The 17,976-nt window shown below is 35.3% G+C and overlaps 2 protein-coding genes across 2 annotated transcripts; both read left to right on the top strand.

Annotated features, from left to right (window-relative positions):
• The first annotated feature begins 2,584 nt into the window (after window positions 1-2,584).
• On the top strand, window positions 2,585-4,089 carry LOC138858152 (uncharacterized). Its single transcript, XM_070112681.1, has one exon. It carries the CDS (start codon window positions 2,610-2,612, stop codon window positions 3,888-3,890), a length of 1,281 nt encoding a protein of 426 aa, XP_069968782.1. The 5' UTR covers window positions 2,585-2,609; the 3' UTR covers window positions 3,891-4,089.
• Window positions 4,090-15,590: 11,501 nt separating this feature from the next.
• On the top strand, window positions 15,591-17,962 carry LOC118683631 (uncharacterized). The gene has a single exon (XM_070112679.1). It carries the CDS (start codon window positions 16,083-16,085, stop codon window positions 17,361-17,363), a length of 1,281 nt encoding a protein of 426 aa, XP_069968780.1. The 5' UTR covers window positions 15,591-16,082; the 3' UTR covers window positions 17,364-17,962.
• Window positions 17,963-17,976: the final 14 nt, after the last annotated feature.

Below are 17,976 nucleotides of genomic sequence, written 5' to 3'. Positions count from 1 at the left end.
CATTTTAAATAACTACTGTAGATGGAATGGAAATTGGAACAATATATTATCTAGAATCTCGGAATTTCATCACATAATCTTAGGTTAAAAATTGGTTCACCTATTATTATTCAGCGTAATTTGAATCCATCTTAATTATGTAACGGTACACGTTTGGTAATCAAAAATATTACTGTAGCAACTATTTTGACTTGAAAATTTAATGGAGAAATGGTCTTCTTGCCACGTTTTCCAATGATACTGCCAGATGTACAATGCAATACAAAAGAGCTAAATCAATTTGAATTTGAAAATGTTTATAAAGAAAAACTATGAATATTATTGTTAAAAATTAAGAATGATCTACCTTCTTCCATTACTCAAATGTTATCAACTAACAACTTTGAAAATTACTCATTAGTTACCAACTTGAATATAAAGTTTATAAAAAAAAATCAACATAATATATTTAATATTTCTTTGAGCTTAATAACAAATCGATGAAAAGTAGTATCAATAATTTTCTAATTTGGAAGTATCCGCGGGGTTATTCTTACACCGGCAATAACGTTTTCGTTTTTATTCATAAATACAATTTTACTGTATTGAATAGTTTATAAATAATGTATACCTTAGCCACAGCAATTCGTGTACGAGATCCTCTAGTAACCCATTAAAAACGAGTTTTTTAAATGTTCCTTCGGATATAAAAGGTGTCAAAAAATTTTTGTGGGAGAAGTGAATTCGATAACCATAATAATTGTCAATAGATGAATGCGTTTAGTTGAATATAATCCAAATTTTTTTACGCAACATTATTCTATTCATTTCACTTAAACTTTTTCATTATAAACTAATAAAATAAGGCCCACTTTCTCAATACACCAGCTTTGACTGACAGAACCGTTTTCGCCAAGTTGTGGTTAGCTTACCTACAAATAGTTTGATTAGTGTGAACAAACTTGCATTGTGAACACGCATAACTGTATATCTACATGTTTAGAAGAGGACTCTTTTTGCTGTCAAAACCGGTTTTCGTAAGCGAGGGGACGAGGAGGAAAAACGAAGAAACGCTATGTGATCTATTTCGTAACAGCTCGTTGCTATGCAATTCGTCGTATTCTTTTCATTTTAAAATGCGTTGCATGGTTGCAACAGAGCTCGGTTTCAAAGGAATATTTACATAATTTTCGGAAATATTAAGGTTATTACCTCTTTTTTGTATGAAATATGCATATATGAATGCAAATATGCATATAGGCATTTCACAAGCTTTGTCTTATGTCTTATGTCGTATTTCAAGAATCTTAAAAAATACGACACATGTGAGCACCCCTTAATTGTTGTATGTCATATTGTGTAATATTAATACACTTCACCAGCTAGTAGTAAAAAATTAAGAATACAAAAATGCCCCGAGAAAGTGACAAAAATAAAATTTCTTTATGTTGAAATGGCGGCGTTTTGGTTTTTACTTTTCTTTAACTTAATTTACTGGAATATCATGGTTTCCTTCCATATTATTAAAGAAATTTATGAAATTTAATTAATTTATTAATTTTAGGCACTTAAACGTCAACAATAAAAACGTAAACATATACAGCTGAAGAAATAGTACACTCAAAAAACATACCTCGCCATGTTGTATTTGTCGTATTTCAATTTTGCATGGGAAACAACAACAGTGTTGATATGACAGTCATAAAAGAATAAAACAATATGGCGATATGACACAATATGACACCTTGTGAATACTCAAATAACATATAATGAGAATGAACGACTAAAAAGTCCCCGTCCGAAAGCCATTTATGCTGCTGATTTTTACTTAAGATTTTACAGCGGACAGGTGTCATTTAATTTTCTGGTTAGAAACTAACCAAGGCTCCTTTATTCGGAACAGTTTACCAGAACTTAACTGACAGAATGTTGCTAACCAGATATTGAGAAACCATTTTTCAACATGTTGCCGATAAAGTTTTGGTTAGGTCCCTAACGACCCTTAAATGCCAAATGAGCTGTTCTACCTCCATTTAATAAAGCTGCTGCGATGCCAGATGATGCAACGGCCATTGGGATGCCAATTCTTGATGGTACCTCAGCAAGGATTATCGATATAAGGAATGCTTTGCTAGTTCCAACTACCAGAAATATGCGGTCGAAATTTGTTTTTGGTTTGATTGCTAAATTCTGGCTTATAGCTTAGTTGCTCTTTACACGGCAACACTATAATTAGAACTGTGTATGCTGCACAATCCAGCATCCCTTATATAGTAAATCTTTAACTACGAATTCGCTAACTAGTTGCTTCTGACAATTTATCGTCGATTCGATTTTGTTCTATCATCCGTGGTCGTCACACTGCCCTCCACCTATTAGAAATAACTTCTTCAGCCGTCCTTCTCTTCTTGGAGTTAATTCTATCTGTTTTCCGGAGACCTAGTTTCTGATACATTTCTTAACTTAAAGCTGACTCGAGATTTCATTCTTGATCAGAATTTAACTCCACTGGAACACCGAATCTCGTAACCCACTTGCCATGTAATCAAAGCTGTTTACTGATGGTAGTAACACAATTTTCTATTATTTAGAATGGAAGTATCAGGAAAGTCGTGAAAACTCCCGTTTGTATGAGCTACATAAAAATAAGTGTTATAAAAATGGCCGCTTTCCAGTTTACCTCGTTAAATCTGCAAATGGCACAAGATTATTTTTATAATTTAAATCCATTAGCTCAGCGTATTGCATCTGATATAACCACTACAAAATCATCATATGGCACGCTTTGGTATACTTTGAAAGCAACTCAACAAAATGAGATCATTAACGAAACTCTAATAACACCTGAAATTTCTTTGAAGTACTTGGAAAATATGTCTCTGTCTGCTTCATCGTTATCATCAAATTCATCTTCGTCTATCTCATCTTGTGCTAGTTTAAGTACAACAAGTGTCAAACATATTTTGCCGTCGTCTTCAAAGAGCAGAGGACAAAATTATTCGCCCAATGTCAATAATAGTAAAACATCGAATTCGTTAACTGATAATATTAATTTGCAGACTCAAAATTTATTGTCCAACACTTTGGTTGCACGCGCTAAACACACAATACAATCACATCAACTTGGAAAATTAAAACCTCCATCGTCTCCACCGCCACTTCCTCCAACTACAACCAAAAAATTGACGAAAACCGAAAATGCTGAAAAACAAAAAAACAAATTGAAAACAAATCAAGTAAAGGCTACCAATGAGAAAACGAATTATATTTATGATGGAATCAACCTCCATACATATACCGCTCAGAAAGTGGCTCTAAAAATTATTTATGATGATGTATTAGGGGCATACCGCGATGAACATTCGCAACCTTTCAGTTATCGCACAAAATCACAGATTGATCTACAGAAGCAGTATTATGAAGCTGATTTGGATGACATAAATCTGAACACTAATTTTGGTTATAAATGCCCTACTTCAAGCGAGCCGAGAAATGGAAATTTGGCTGAAAATGTAGCTCTAACTAAAAACTCTGAACGCTTACAAAAGGAGTTAAAGAGCAACTTTAATAATCATTTGAAAATTTCTAGAAAAAATAAACGACTAATACCTATATCGCCAGAAGTATTCAAGATTCCACCTGCTAAGGCAACTCAAGCGCTTTCTTCACGAAATTTTAATAAGTGTAAAAATAAATCGAGCAAATATTTGTTGAAAGAAAATGTTGAAAAGCATACATCCGAAGACTCATTTTTACTCGACTTCAAACCCAAACAATCAAATTTGAATTATGCCGTATATACAGATGTCTACTTTGAACAATATGGTCGCCTGGATGCAGTGGCACGCAGAAGAAGAAGCTTCAGACCTGTCAGTACGCTGCACTCCGGACTATCACGGGATGCCTCTTGATGTCTCCAATCGAACACCTACATAGTGAGGCCCGTATGCTTCCGGTTAAGGAACACAACGAACTCCTCTCCAAACAGTTTCTGCTAGGGTGCTTTCGTAGAAACCACCCCTGTAGTCGCCTGCTTGTAGCGGAGCCGCCTCCTAGGAACATCAAGAGGTCTTTCCTTGATTACGTCGACGACATCAGACAGTACGCCGACCGGACTTCGGACGCTATGAACTTCAGACAGTCACTGACCACATTCACAGTGGAGTCGTTAACACCTTCATCGACTCCCTCTCAGTGAATGGCGTACTATGAGTCAAACCACTAACCACCTATAGCAGACGTAGAGCTCGAGTTGCCTCACGAAACCAGAGTGACCCTCGCGCAACTTCATTCTGGATACTGTAGCAGGTTAAACTCCTACTTATCCAGAATAGACCCCGACATACCAAACACATGTCCTGCGCGCAATGGTTCTCCGCATGACACTAACCACCTCTTTGCATGCCCAACAAACCCCACTCATCTAACACCCTTCTCCCTATGGTCCGACCGCGTCGAAACAGCTCGTTTCCTGGGCCTCCCGTTAGATGACCTCGACGACAACGAATCTGGAATTAATCACCCAAACGGGGACCGTTACAACAATAACAACATATGTCAGTACTGTTAATTTACATTTGAATTTTTACATTCAGAACTATCCACTGATTGGAGAAAGACGTAAGCAGAACTATTGAGAGGAGGAGATGAGATCAGATGACCGTCACTTTTCTTGTAGGGTACATAACAAATGTAAACAAATAGATGTGTGAACTGTCAATGAAAACTCATCGAAAACACACAATGTCGGTCAGAACGACTTTGGTTCCACAATCCACAAATTGTGTTTTCAAGAGGATTTCAATTCGGTGCGAACATAGTATTAGGACTGGTTACTTGTAAATTTATACAATGGTCGATTTTGCTGGCTCTAATGTTAATCTATACTTATCGAAAAATGCAATCTCAGAAAGCCGGCAAGCATTTAAATAAAGGAAAGGTTAAGGCTAAATTAGATTATTCGATACACAACTATAGAACAGTAAAAGCAATATACAAAAGAACCTTTCATATAGAAAAAAGTAACGTTTTCATTAAAATTTTGGGTGGGCTTTAGTTTAGCATCCCACGATTTCAGGGTTAAGAGGGGTATGGTTGGATAGAGAAGATTCTCCAGATCACGAATATATATAATTATATAATCCTCTTTTATTGTTCATTTAAATTCGCTTTCAAAAAATATATATATATATATATATATATATATACAATAGATATGGCAACACTTATTATCTGACAACATGGAACCCATTTGTTATTGTTCATATTACGAAAATTGTGTAAAAATTAAATGCTTATTTAAAGCAAATACTTAAATATTTAATATAAAATAAATATGTAGAAACACTGAAGTGAAAAGTTAGTGTATAATAAGTGCATAATATAAAAGAAAATATAACCATAAATCGAGAAATTGTAAAATGAAATTTGTGAAATTTTCAACTTAAAATGCAAATATCTCGAAAACTATAAGTTTCCGGCGGCAATAATTATATATATTCGAGATCTGGAGAATCTCCTCTATCCAACCATACCCCTCTTAACCCTGAAATCGTGGGATGCTAAACTAAAGTTTTCCCAAAATTTTATTTAGATGTTTTTATTGTGGATGTTCTAACACATTAATTTCAAATCCAAATAAGAAGTAAATAATGGTAGGCCGTAAGATTTCTGACTATAAACCAAAAAGTCTACACAGCATATTGGCTGGGATTTAGAATAGCAACCCCCGAATGAGTTTAAGCTTGCTAAGTTAATAGGTAAAGATAGAGGAGGTTCTCCAACTTAGGGATATTTATACACATAGCTGTCGGTGACTTATGGTTTGTGAATCATTTGTATTTAAATTACCAATTTATAGTATGCAATTTTTCGATTTACGATGAATTTTACGCTTATGTTGTTTTATATTGTATATATCCACCAAACAAAAATGTGCGTGTGTGACACATTCTGAAATAGCATTTATTAGTTTTACAATTTTTGGGCTTCAAACACAAATCTCTAAAAAAAAATCAGGGTGGGATATGTGTATATATTCTTGATCTTATTCGTCCATACCATCAGATCTGTGCTCCGGAGAAACCGAAATTTTGCCCTATATTCTCAATCTGGAAAACCTGTATCCGTAGGAAATAGGAGAGGTAAATTTTATTTATGCAATATTTAATATAAAATAAATGTGTAAAAACGATTTAGTGAAGTGTTAGTGGATTAAAAGTTAAAATTTAAGTAGAAAATCCAATATAAAACGAAGAAACGGGGTCTTTAAATTGTTGAATTTTTGACCTTTAAATGCAAATAGCTCAAAAACGTAAGTCAACGGCAACTATGTATTTATATATATTCTAAGTCTGGAGAACTTCTTCTGGGTCGGCTTTAGTTAAGCATCCCACGATTTCAGGGTTAAGAGGAGTATGGTTGGATAGAGGAGATTCTCCAGATCACGATTATATACAATTATTACCGCCAATCCAATACCATAATTTATCAATAGAAGGGAATGAACAAAATTATAGTTCATGTATTTGGGGTATAATCCTCTTTTATTGTTCATATTAATTCGTTTTCAAAATATAAATATATATATATAATAGATATGGCAACACTTGTTAGATGTCAACATGGAACCCATTTGTTATTGTTCATATAACGAAAATTGTGTTAAAATAAAATGCTTTTTTAAAGCAAATATTTAAATATTTAATATAAAATTAATATGTAGAAACGTTGTAGTGAAGTGTTAGTGTATAATAAGGGCATAATATAAAAGAAAAGTTAACCATAAATGGAGAAATTGTAAAATAAAATTTGTGAAATTTTCAACTTAAAATGCAAATATCTCGAACACTAAAAGTTTTCGGCGGTCATTCCTCTATCCAACCATACCCCTATTGAACCTGAAATCGTGGGATGCTAAACTGAAGTTTTCCCCTTCTTATAACCGTACATACCCATTTTAACCCCGAATTTAGGGAATGTTTTCTAAATCTCAGCCAATAGGAGGACTCAAAATCTTTCTAACGCCGTATACCGGATCCAACTTTTAAAACGCGAGATTCTCATTACAAAAGCCATCTATTGAAAAAATAATGGATTTCTGGTGAACTGACTATACAATTTGAAGAGTACGAAAATATGTCAAAAATATTTTCCATGTATGCATATGAACATATTCAAACATTTGATTCGCTCCTTTATGAAGCACTATTTTAAATATTACTTTGGTAAATTTATAGTTAGGTCCCCAAACTAAGGAGGCCTCAAAACTGAAATTTTATTAAATCGTCTTATTTAGACGCGAATATTACAAATCCGTGAGCGGGCAGTGAATTTTTTCAATAATTTTTTTTCAAAAAAAAAACAAACCAAAAAAAAAGCTTTTTTTTTAAATTTTTTTAATACACATGCATTAAAAATAAAAAATTGTGATACATTAAAATTAAGTATTTTATTTTTTCCGCTGCTGAAAGGAGTTTGGTGCAAAAGAGCTATAAACACCCCGGTATTGGACCGACCAGGGTAATTTTTTCACAAGAAAATGTTTAACGCACTGAACTGGTAATTACAGCTAATTCATCTGAATTCTGAAGAACTTTGCCGCTACAACAAGAACAACAACTAAGTGACTTGAAAAATATGTGTAAAGTGCGTTAAATATATTTATAAATATACACATAGCCAATAAAGTCTGCGTTCACCCGACACTATTTTTTAAGTGAAGTAAAAACAATGTAAATAGATATTTCAGTTCAAATTTTGTACATGTATTTCTTCTTTATATTCTTAAGTTCAAAATGCAAAAACAAAAATTTTATATTCCTTTTTTCATATTTGAGATAACGGGATTTTAGTGTAATAACAAGTAAATATAGGCACCAGAAAGTCTGCGTTCAGTTAGCTTGAATTGGAAATACCGTTACTTCTCATGAATTTGTTCCTTCCTTTTGCGTAGATTCTATTGTGTTTTGTGGCTTTTGCCACAAATTCAAAGTCAAGAGGCAAGTTCAGGCATCCATCTCGAGGTGCCCGCATGTGACACAGAAATATTTTATGGAGGTTATGAAGAATGGCCGTCCTTCCGGGACATGTTCACTGCCGTATATATCAACCATCCAAAATTATCAAAAGCACAAAAATTGTATCACCACCTATACAAAACAAAAGGTCAAGCAGGCGTCATAGTTAAACAGTTCGCACTAAATGACGACAATTTCAATTTGGCTTGGGAAGCTCTAAAAGCAAGATATGAAAATGAAAGAATATTGGTCGATAAACAAGTAACGACACATATAAACTTGCCTAAAATTCAAAAAGAAACAAGTGAAGAATTTATTAGACTACAATCCACTGTTTGTAATTGTTTGTCGGTTTTATCGACACAAAATATTCCCACAACCAGCTGGGACCCTATACTGGTAAACATATGCACCGTCGCATTACCAGAAAAATCGTTACTTTTGTGGGAGCAATCGCTCTCATCTCGAAAAAAATGCCCAACGTGGCAACAGATGAAAGACTTTTTAATAACCCAATACGAAATCGCAGAAAGGGTAGATAAAAAAATGGTCAGAACGAAAACCGTTCAACACGACCCAAATAGAAGCTTCCACAGTCCCCAAGCCAGTAGCAACAACAATTTAAATAAAAGCTTCTTCAGAAATCAAACGTTCACATCTGAACAGTACAAACAAACGTCATGCGAACTATTATCGACAGAAACAATTTTATAAAAACAAAAAGACTTTGTACAAATGGCCTATCACATGCGCATACACTTAAAGAGTGCGAAAGCAAATTTAATTGCGTTTATTGTCATAAACGACATCATTCTATGCTTCATTATAACAATTTTTCCAGATCACTCCCAAACAGCGCAAATATGAAAAGAGCCACGGGTTTAGTTGCAACAGCGAATCCCGAAGTGCGAAATCCCGAAAATTGCCAAGAAGCACCATGCTGCTCAAAGGCAATAAAAACCTAAACGCTACACAGCGAAAATCAAAGTAGAGTACACCATCAAAACAATCCAATTTTAAAATTACGGGAATGGGCGGAAGAGTAGTCCAAAACTCAAATAACATCTGCCCCATTACCCTAATTTCCCCCCAAGCGGATAAGCGAATTGTAGCAGAAGCTATAGTTCTTCCGCAACTTACTAACATGCTTCCAAGCTATCACATAAATAGCAAGCATTGGCAAAAGGTTTCACACCTAAAGCTAGCAGATCCCGACTGCAACGCCCCCGCTCAAATTGATATTCTAATAGGCAGCGATCTCATAGCACAGATAATACTCGAAGGTATTGAGAAAATTTCAAATACACTATTGGCACAAAACACTATATTTGGTTGGATTCTAAGTGGACTAGTTCCTGAACCAGTTTCCACATCAAGAATTCAAGTTGACGAAAATTCAAAGAATACCTTAATTCACAATCAAGGGAATTTCGGGAGTTAGAAAAATGCCACCTCATATGAATTACAACCCGAGAAGATCAGTATTGTGAAGACTTCTACAAAGCCACAACTACTCGATCAAATAATGGCCGGTACGTCATACGACTACCACTAAATTCACAATGTTCCACACTGCACGAATTGGCAGAAAAAACAAAGCCAGAGTCCCTTCTGACAAGATCAGTTTTAAAAACACAAATATGTGACTTTTCGACCCCGCAGGATGGCTCTTGCCAATAATGATACCAAAATCCTACTTGCCAAATTAATGCATACGCACTTTAATATATATCAAAATTGTCCCAAAAAAGTCGAAAAATTGACACATAACAAATTGTCCTCTAGTAGCTTACTTTTTCATAATATAATCATATAAAACAATTTAAAAATAAAGTTAAGCGATCCCCATACTCCCAATGCGATACAATAACGCACCAAGCCTTACAACAAGCAAAGGTCGCTCTAATCGCATATATCTAAGCCCTCCTCGTATTGGTGGTTTATGGGAAATACTTGTAATACTTTAATACAAATCCAGTTAAAAAGTAGCCATAAATCACAAATCTTACGCTCGCAATATCCCTCTTCAAAGGTTTCAATGGAGCACCCATTCTGGCCATATCTGAGCTAGGCGTGGAGTCGCCATCCTATAAGCCGATAATAAAGTAATAGTAGATAACCGGCAATAAAATGAATAAACAAAATTATACCATCTAATAATACGTCGTCACAACCACCAATCTAATAAATGCAAAACAACGTTGCTTGCTTAACGCACTAACTTCCAAATCGAAACACATAATATCCATTTCAAAATCAAAATTCCATCCTACACGTACAGGTAAATATGGATCTACCACTACTGCATTATCATGCATACCGCGCGCTCTGCTACTCCAACAGTACGCCGAGATACCTGGAACGTTTACTGCAAATATGTGCAACACTAGGCAAAATATTCGCTTAGGGGGCCCAGGATGTTTAAATGAGCTAAGCCTCAGTAAATAACCACACCACTCTACTCGGAAAAACTGGCGCACCCTAATAATGCCCACCACGTTCTCACCAATACACCACACCAGATGACACCACATAGGACAGTGTACAACACACCAGAACACCGCGCGTGTACATCACCAGCTAACAAAAGGAATGATCAGCGCAGCTTTTCCACCTCATTCGAAGTAATAGCGATCCTGCGCGCAACTCAATTTTTCAAGTCTACACTGCGCCGCGTCAACACCTAAAATTCGATACGACAGCTCCTGCGCGTAACACTTCAATATGTTACCGATCCTATATTATAAATTGTTCAATATATAAACATGTATATTAAGGAATTTTATTGTGTACAACGTCATAATAAAATTCGAATAATAAACTAAATTGTTCAACTAAATACAAATAATATTTTAATTCTTTAATTGTTTGGTTGCTGTCAACGTGGGATGTGCTTCTTAATATATCGGGTGCAAGTTTTTATTCACTAGTCATTTCATCTAAAGCTACACTGTTGCACGGGGTTTTTCCTGTTAACTTAGAGCAATCAAGTTCTTCAATCCGAATACCGTCTAAAGATCTCACACGACTAAGTGCTACATTAGCTTGTCCAGCAGCAAACAGTCGCGAGTCTAGATAAACAATTGCATGATCAACTGTACAACCTTGCATCTTGTGGACGGTTGAAGCCCAATTCAGGATTACTGGTAACATTCGTCTCTCGGCAGTTCCATAGCTATATTTTACTGGAAATTGTATCGATACCGGTTTAATCGTGTGCGTGAACCGAATCGCATACCATCGGTCAATATTTGTCAGTTTATATAAGGAATTTTTTTTTTCGCTTTTTAGTTTGAAGTGGTTTAAAAGCGTGTTTTTTAATTTTTTAAACCTATATTATTTTTCTCCTTTTAGCTTAATGTTCTTTAAGTTCGTATTTTTTAGTATTTTAAACCATACTTACTATTAATCACACGTAGTTTTTTCACTTTCTTTAAGGATGCGTTTGAGTAAATTTTTTATTCAAATGACAGCATGAATCGTTGATGCTTTAAGCTGCATAGCTTTAGGGGCATTTTTGGATAGTACCTGCTTTTAGCTGCATAGTTTTATAGTCGATGTACGATTTCATCCATTTTCAAAGTGTGTTATAGGAATGGCTGGGTAACCTCACATAACAAAATTTGGTTGACATTAGTTCGATAGTTTCTAAGATATAGGATTTCACCTAAGGGTTGGCGGTGCCACGCCCATTTTAAAATTTTTTGCGTCGTATTAAACCAGCAGAAACACCGTGATAATACATTGTCCAAATGCAATATATTGCTAGCCGAGTTAAAGAACTTGAAGCTGATTTGGATGATATACTCATTGATTGTTTGAATGACAAATCTATTTATATACCGAGCGGAAAACTTTCACAGTCCAAGCGACCATCCAGACAAAGGCCAAACCAGCTTTAAGTGGACAAGTGGATATAAGCAGCGTACGTTATTTTAGTTGCTTTCAACATGGCATCAGAATGCTTGTACGGCTCCCAGACGTCCACCGAATTCATGCTTCATGTGCTCCGAAATCGGCCACACACGCCAAAACTGTCCTCGTTTCGCTACACCAGGAAACAACCGAATATTGCAGCCGCTGTAGGAGATGATGCAAATCCTGAAGTCCGTCAACAGGCAGAACGATTTTCTTCAAATAATTTGGTGAGTGTTGCCTTCCTCAATAAAAAAAGTGCACTTATATTGTATAATTCCTCTTTTTGCTTTATTTGATACTGGCGGTCCCATTAGTTTCATAAAACGGTCTTACGTGTCATAATCAGTAAAACTCAGCAGTAAACAAAAGTTGACACAATATCGTGGAATCGGTAATAAACAATTAAAAATTTATGGTATTTTCACATGTAAATTTATATTTTGTCAGCACAAATTGCTCCACAATTTTTCTATTTTGCCAGACTCAGATGCGGTTGTACCAGTGCTGGTTGGGCGTGACCTTTTAAACAAAATGCAAATAGCATTGGGCCAAACAAAGACAATTAGTTTTAACCCAAATGAGTTATTTAACATAAGAGCTCAAAATAAGTTTTGTTCGTGCACTTCGCTTTCTTGATTTATATAGAAGCCCACTAGCTAGTTGCCAGTCTGCTACCACTGTACAATATATATGCACAATTAAACGAGAAGGGCCGAAAGTTAATGTTTACTCAATGAAAATTAAATCCCGTGTACACTAGTTCGAGAAGACTCTCGTTTTTGGCGAAGTTGGAAATTCAAAGAACAATCGATGAGCTATTGGCTCAGGGAACCCTAACACACAGGAACACAGGTTGAGATCCAACTTTACAACGCTCTAGCTTGTCTCCTCGACGATAAACACACCAACACTTTACATTCGCAGTCGAATTGAATGCACCCAACACATCGTCCGAATGGTCAGAGGAAAACTTTAACTTTTAAAGAGCTTCAGCGGAGTCATCTGAACAGAGAATATGATTTCATCTCATCTACACCATGACTCAAGAAACGCGTTAGATTTGAACTTTTAATTCCCTTTTCAAATTATCAATAATTTTGATAACGTTCTTCGAGAAAGAAGTACGTGTGGGCCTCAGCAAGTCAGCTTTTCCTAGCCTACAAGGAATGCTGAAAGGAATCAAGATTGATAAATACAAGATTTCCCCGTTACTTTTTTCGGGGAAATTTTTTAAGTGAAATGATTAGAATAAATGAAATTAAGTGAATGGTTAAAAGGGATTCTGAATGCGAAAGTTGTATTTGTTTGAATTTATAAGTACAAAATATATTGATTTTGAAAAATGAAGTGTATACAAAAACGAGTCGTGTTAGTTAGACTATTAATAACACTAGAACGGTTTAACCGATTTGTCTGAAAATTGTTGAGGAGATAGCTTAGAACTTATATATTATAAAAATAATAATAATTGCAACTGCAAGAGTACAGTAATTTTTGTATATATACATAAATATATGGGTTATAGTGGATGTTGCTACTGAAAAAGGCTGTTTTTTTTAGGACGCGCCATGTGGAACCGATAAGAAATCGCATGGATCGACAAGGCGTTGCGGCTACTTTGCTAAATTATCGACGAATGACGCAGAGGCACTCAAAAATAACCAAACGCAACTTCTAATATAAAAAATAGCGGAATAGAGCAGTGTTGATAAAAAGTTCAATTATAATTTGAGATGAGAGCATAATAGCTCACAAATATTCTCTAAGCATTGCACAGAACAATGCACGATTTAAACGGCAACGATGAAGTTTTCAGTGGTGCTGTCTTATCATGGATGGTGAAACACTTCAATGGACCATAAATGTGTGCAAGCAATTACAAACTGATCCACCCTAAGAAACAATACAATTTAACAAGTACGCAGTGTATAACGAAAAAAAAGCTTAATTAATTGAGAGTACGTTCCGAAAAATAAAAATTTATTATTTTGGATCAACTAACTACACTAGCACTAGTTTCCAGTTGCAATAGTTGTTGCAAGTTACCAGATGCATTTTAAATAACTACTGTAGATGGAATGGAAATTGGAACAATATATTATCTAGAATCTCGGAATTTCATCACATAATCTTAGGTTAAAAATTGGTTCACCTATTATTATTCAGCGTAATTTGAATCCATCTTAATTATGTAACGGTACACGTTTGGTAATCAAAAATATTACTATAGCAACCATATTGACTTGAAAATTTAATGGAGAAATGGTCTTCTTGCCACGTTTTCCAATGATACTGCCAGATGTACAATGCAATACAAAAGAGCTAAATCAATTTGAATTTGAAAATGTTTATAAAGAAAACCTATAAATATTATTGTTAAAAATTAAGAATGATCTACCTTCTTCCATTACTCAAATGTTATCAACTAACAACTTTGAAAATTACTCATTAGTTACCAACTTGAATATAAAGTTTATAAAAAAAAATCAACATAACATATTTAATATTTCTTTGAGCTTAATAACAAATCGATGAAAAGTAGTATCAATAATTTTCTAATTTGGAAGTAATCCGCGGGGTTATTCTTACACCGGCAATAACGTTTTCGTTTTTATTCATAAATACAATTTTACTGTATTGAATAGTTTATAAATAATGTATACCTTAGCCACAGCAATTCGTATACGAGATCCTCTAGTAACCCATTAAAAACGAGTTTTTTAAATGTTCCTTCGGATATAAAAGGTGCCAAAAAATTTTTGTGGGAGAAGTGAATTCGATAACCATAATAATTGTCAATAGATAAATGCGTTTAGTTGAATATAATTCAAATTTTTTTACGCAACATTATTCTATTCATTTCACTTAAACTTTTTCATTATAAACTAATAAAATAAGGCCCACTTTCTCAATACACCAGCTTTGACTGACAGAACCGTTTTCGCCAAGTTGTGGTTAGCTTACCTACAAATAGTTTGATTATTGCGAACAAACTTGCATTGTGAACACGCATAACTGTATATCTACATGTTTAGAAGAGGACTCTTTTTGCTGTCAAAACCGGTTTTCGTAAGCGAGGGGACGAGGAGGAAAAACGAAGAAACGCTATGTGATCTATTTCGTAACAGCTCGTTGCTATGCAATTCGTCGTTTTCTTTTCATTTTAAAATGCGTTGCATGGTTGCAACAGAGCTCGGTTTCAAAGGAATATTTACATAATTTTCGGAAATATTAAGGTTATTACCTCTTTTTTGTATGATATATGCATATATGAATGCAAATATGCATATAGGCATTTCACAAGCTTTGTCTTATGTCTTATGTCGTATTTCAAGAATCTTAAAAAATACGACACATGTGAGCACCCCTTAATTGTTGTATGTCATATTGTGTAATATTAATACACTTCACCAGCTAGTAGTGAAAAATTAAGAATACAAAAATGCCCCGAGAAAGTGACAAAAATAAAATTTCTTTATGTTGAAATGGCGGCGTTTTGGTTTTTACTTTTCTTTAACTTAATTTACTGGAATATCATGGTTTCCTTCCATATTATTAAAGAAATTTATGAAATTTAATTATTTTATTAATTTTAGGCACTTAAACGTCAACAATAAAAACGTAAACATATACAGCTGAAGGAATAGTACACTCAAAAACATACCTCGCCATGTTGTATTTGTCGTATTTCAATTTTGCATGGGAAACAACAACAGTGTTGATATGACAGTCATAAAAAAATAAAACAATATGGCGATATGACACAATATGACACCTTGTGAATACTTAAATAACATATAATGAGAATGAGCGACAAAAAGTCCCCGTCCGAAAGCCATTTATGCTGCTGATTTTTACTTAAGATTTTACAGCGGACAGGTGTCATTTAATTTTCTGGTTAGAAACTAACCAAGGCTCCTTTTTTCGGAACAGTTTACCAGAACTTAACTGACAGAATGTTGCTAACCAGATATTGAGAAACCATTTTTCAACATGTTGCCGAAAGCTGACTCGAGATTTCATTCTTGATCAGAATTTAACTCCATTGGAACACCGAATCTCGTAACCCACTTGCCATGTAATCAAAGCTGTTTACTGATGGTAGTAACACAATTTTCTATTATTTAGAATGGAATTATCAGGAAAGTCGTGAAAACTCCCGTTTGTATGAGCTACATAAAAATAAGTGTTATAAAAATGGCCGCTTTCCAGTTTACCTCGTTAAATCTGCAAATGGCACAAGATTATTTTTATAATTTAAATCCATTAGCTCAGCGTATTGCATCTGATATAACCACTACAAAATCATCATATGGCACGCTTTGGTATACTTTGAAAGCAACTCAACAAAATGAGATCATTAACGAAACTCTAATAACACCTGAAATTTCTTTGAAGTACTTGGAAAATATGTCTCTGTCTACTTCATCGTTATCATCAAATTCATCTTCGTCTATCTCATCTTGTGCTAGTTTAAGTACAACAAGTGTCAAACATATTTTGCCGTCGTCTTCAAAGGGCAGAGGACAAAATTATTCGCCCAATGTCAATAATAGTAAAACATCGAATTCGTTAACTGATAATATTAATTTGCAGACTCAAAATTTATTGTCCAACACTTTGATTGCACGCGCTAAACACACAATACAATCACATCAACTTGGAAAATTAAAACCTCCATCGTCTCCACCGCCACTTCCTCCAACTACAACCAAAAAATTGACGAAAACCGAAAATGCTGAAAAACAAAAAAACAAATTGAAAACAAATCAAGTAAAGGCTACCAATGAGAAAACGAATTATATTTATGATGGAATCAACCTCCATACATATACCGCTCAGAAAGTGGCTCTAAAAACTATTTATGATGATGTATTAGGGGCATACCGCGATGAACATTCGCAACCTTTCAGTTATCGCACAAAATCACAGATTGATCTACAGAAGCAGTATTATGAAGCTGATTTGGATGACATAAATCTGAACACTAATTTTGATTATAAATGCCCTACTTCAAACGAGCCGAGAAATGGAAATTTGGCTGAAAATGTAGCTCTAACTAAAAACTCTGAACGCTTACAAAAGGAGTTAAAGAGCACCTTTAATAATCATTTGAAGATTTCTAGAAAAAATAAACGACTAATACCTATATCGCCAGAAGTATTCAAGATTCCACCTGCTAGGGCAACTCAAGCGCTTTCTTCACGAAATTTTAATAAGTGTAAAAATAAATCGAGCAAATATTTGTTGAAAGAAAATGTTGAAAAGCATACATCCGAAGACTCATTTTTACTCGACTTCAAACCCAAACAATCAAATTTGAATTATGCCGTATATACAGATGTCTACTTTGAACAATATGGTCGCCTGGATGCAGTGGCACGCAGAAGAAGAAGCTTCAGACCTGTCAGTACGCTGCACTCCGGACTATCACGGGATGCCTCTTGATGTCTCCAATCGAACACCTACATAGTGAGGCCCGTATGCTTCCGGTTAAGGAACACAACGAACTCCTCTCCAAACAGTTTCTGCTAGGGTGCTTTCGTAGAAACCACCCCTGTAGTCGCCTGCTTGTAGCGGAGCCGCCTCCTAGGAACATCAAGAGGTCTTTCCTTGATTACGTCGACGACATCAGACAGTACGCCGACCGGACTTCGGACGCTATGAACTTCAGACAGGCACTGACCACATTCACAGTGGAGCCGTTAACACCTTCATCGACTCCCTCTCAGTGAATGGCGTACTATGAGTCAAACCACCAACCACCTATAGCAGACGTAGAGCTCGAGTTGCCTCACGAAACCAGAGTGACCCTCGCGCAACTTCATTCTGGATACTGTAGCAGGTTAAACTCCTACTTATCCAGAATAGACCCCGACATACCAAACACATGTCCTGCACGCAATGGTTCTCCGCATGACACTAACCACCTCTTTGCATGCCCAACAAACCCCACTCACCTAACACCCTTCTCCCTATGGTCCGACCGCGTCGAAACAGCTCGTTTCCTGGGCCTCCCGTTAGATGACCTCGACGACAACGAATCTGGAATTAATCACCC

The sequence above is a fragment of the Bactrocera oleae genome, chromosome X (genome assembly GCF_042242935.1).
Source record: "Bactrocera oleae isolate idBacOlea1 chromosome X, idBacOlea1, whole genome shotgun sequence".
Lineage (NCBI taxonomy): Eukaryota > Metazoa > Arthropoda > Insecta > Diptera > Tephritidae > Bactrocera > Bactrocera oleae.
The sequence above is the reverse complement of the archived record's forward strand: the minus strand, read 5'-3'. Positions and strand labels throughout refer to the sequence as shown.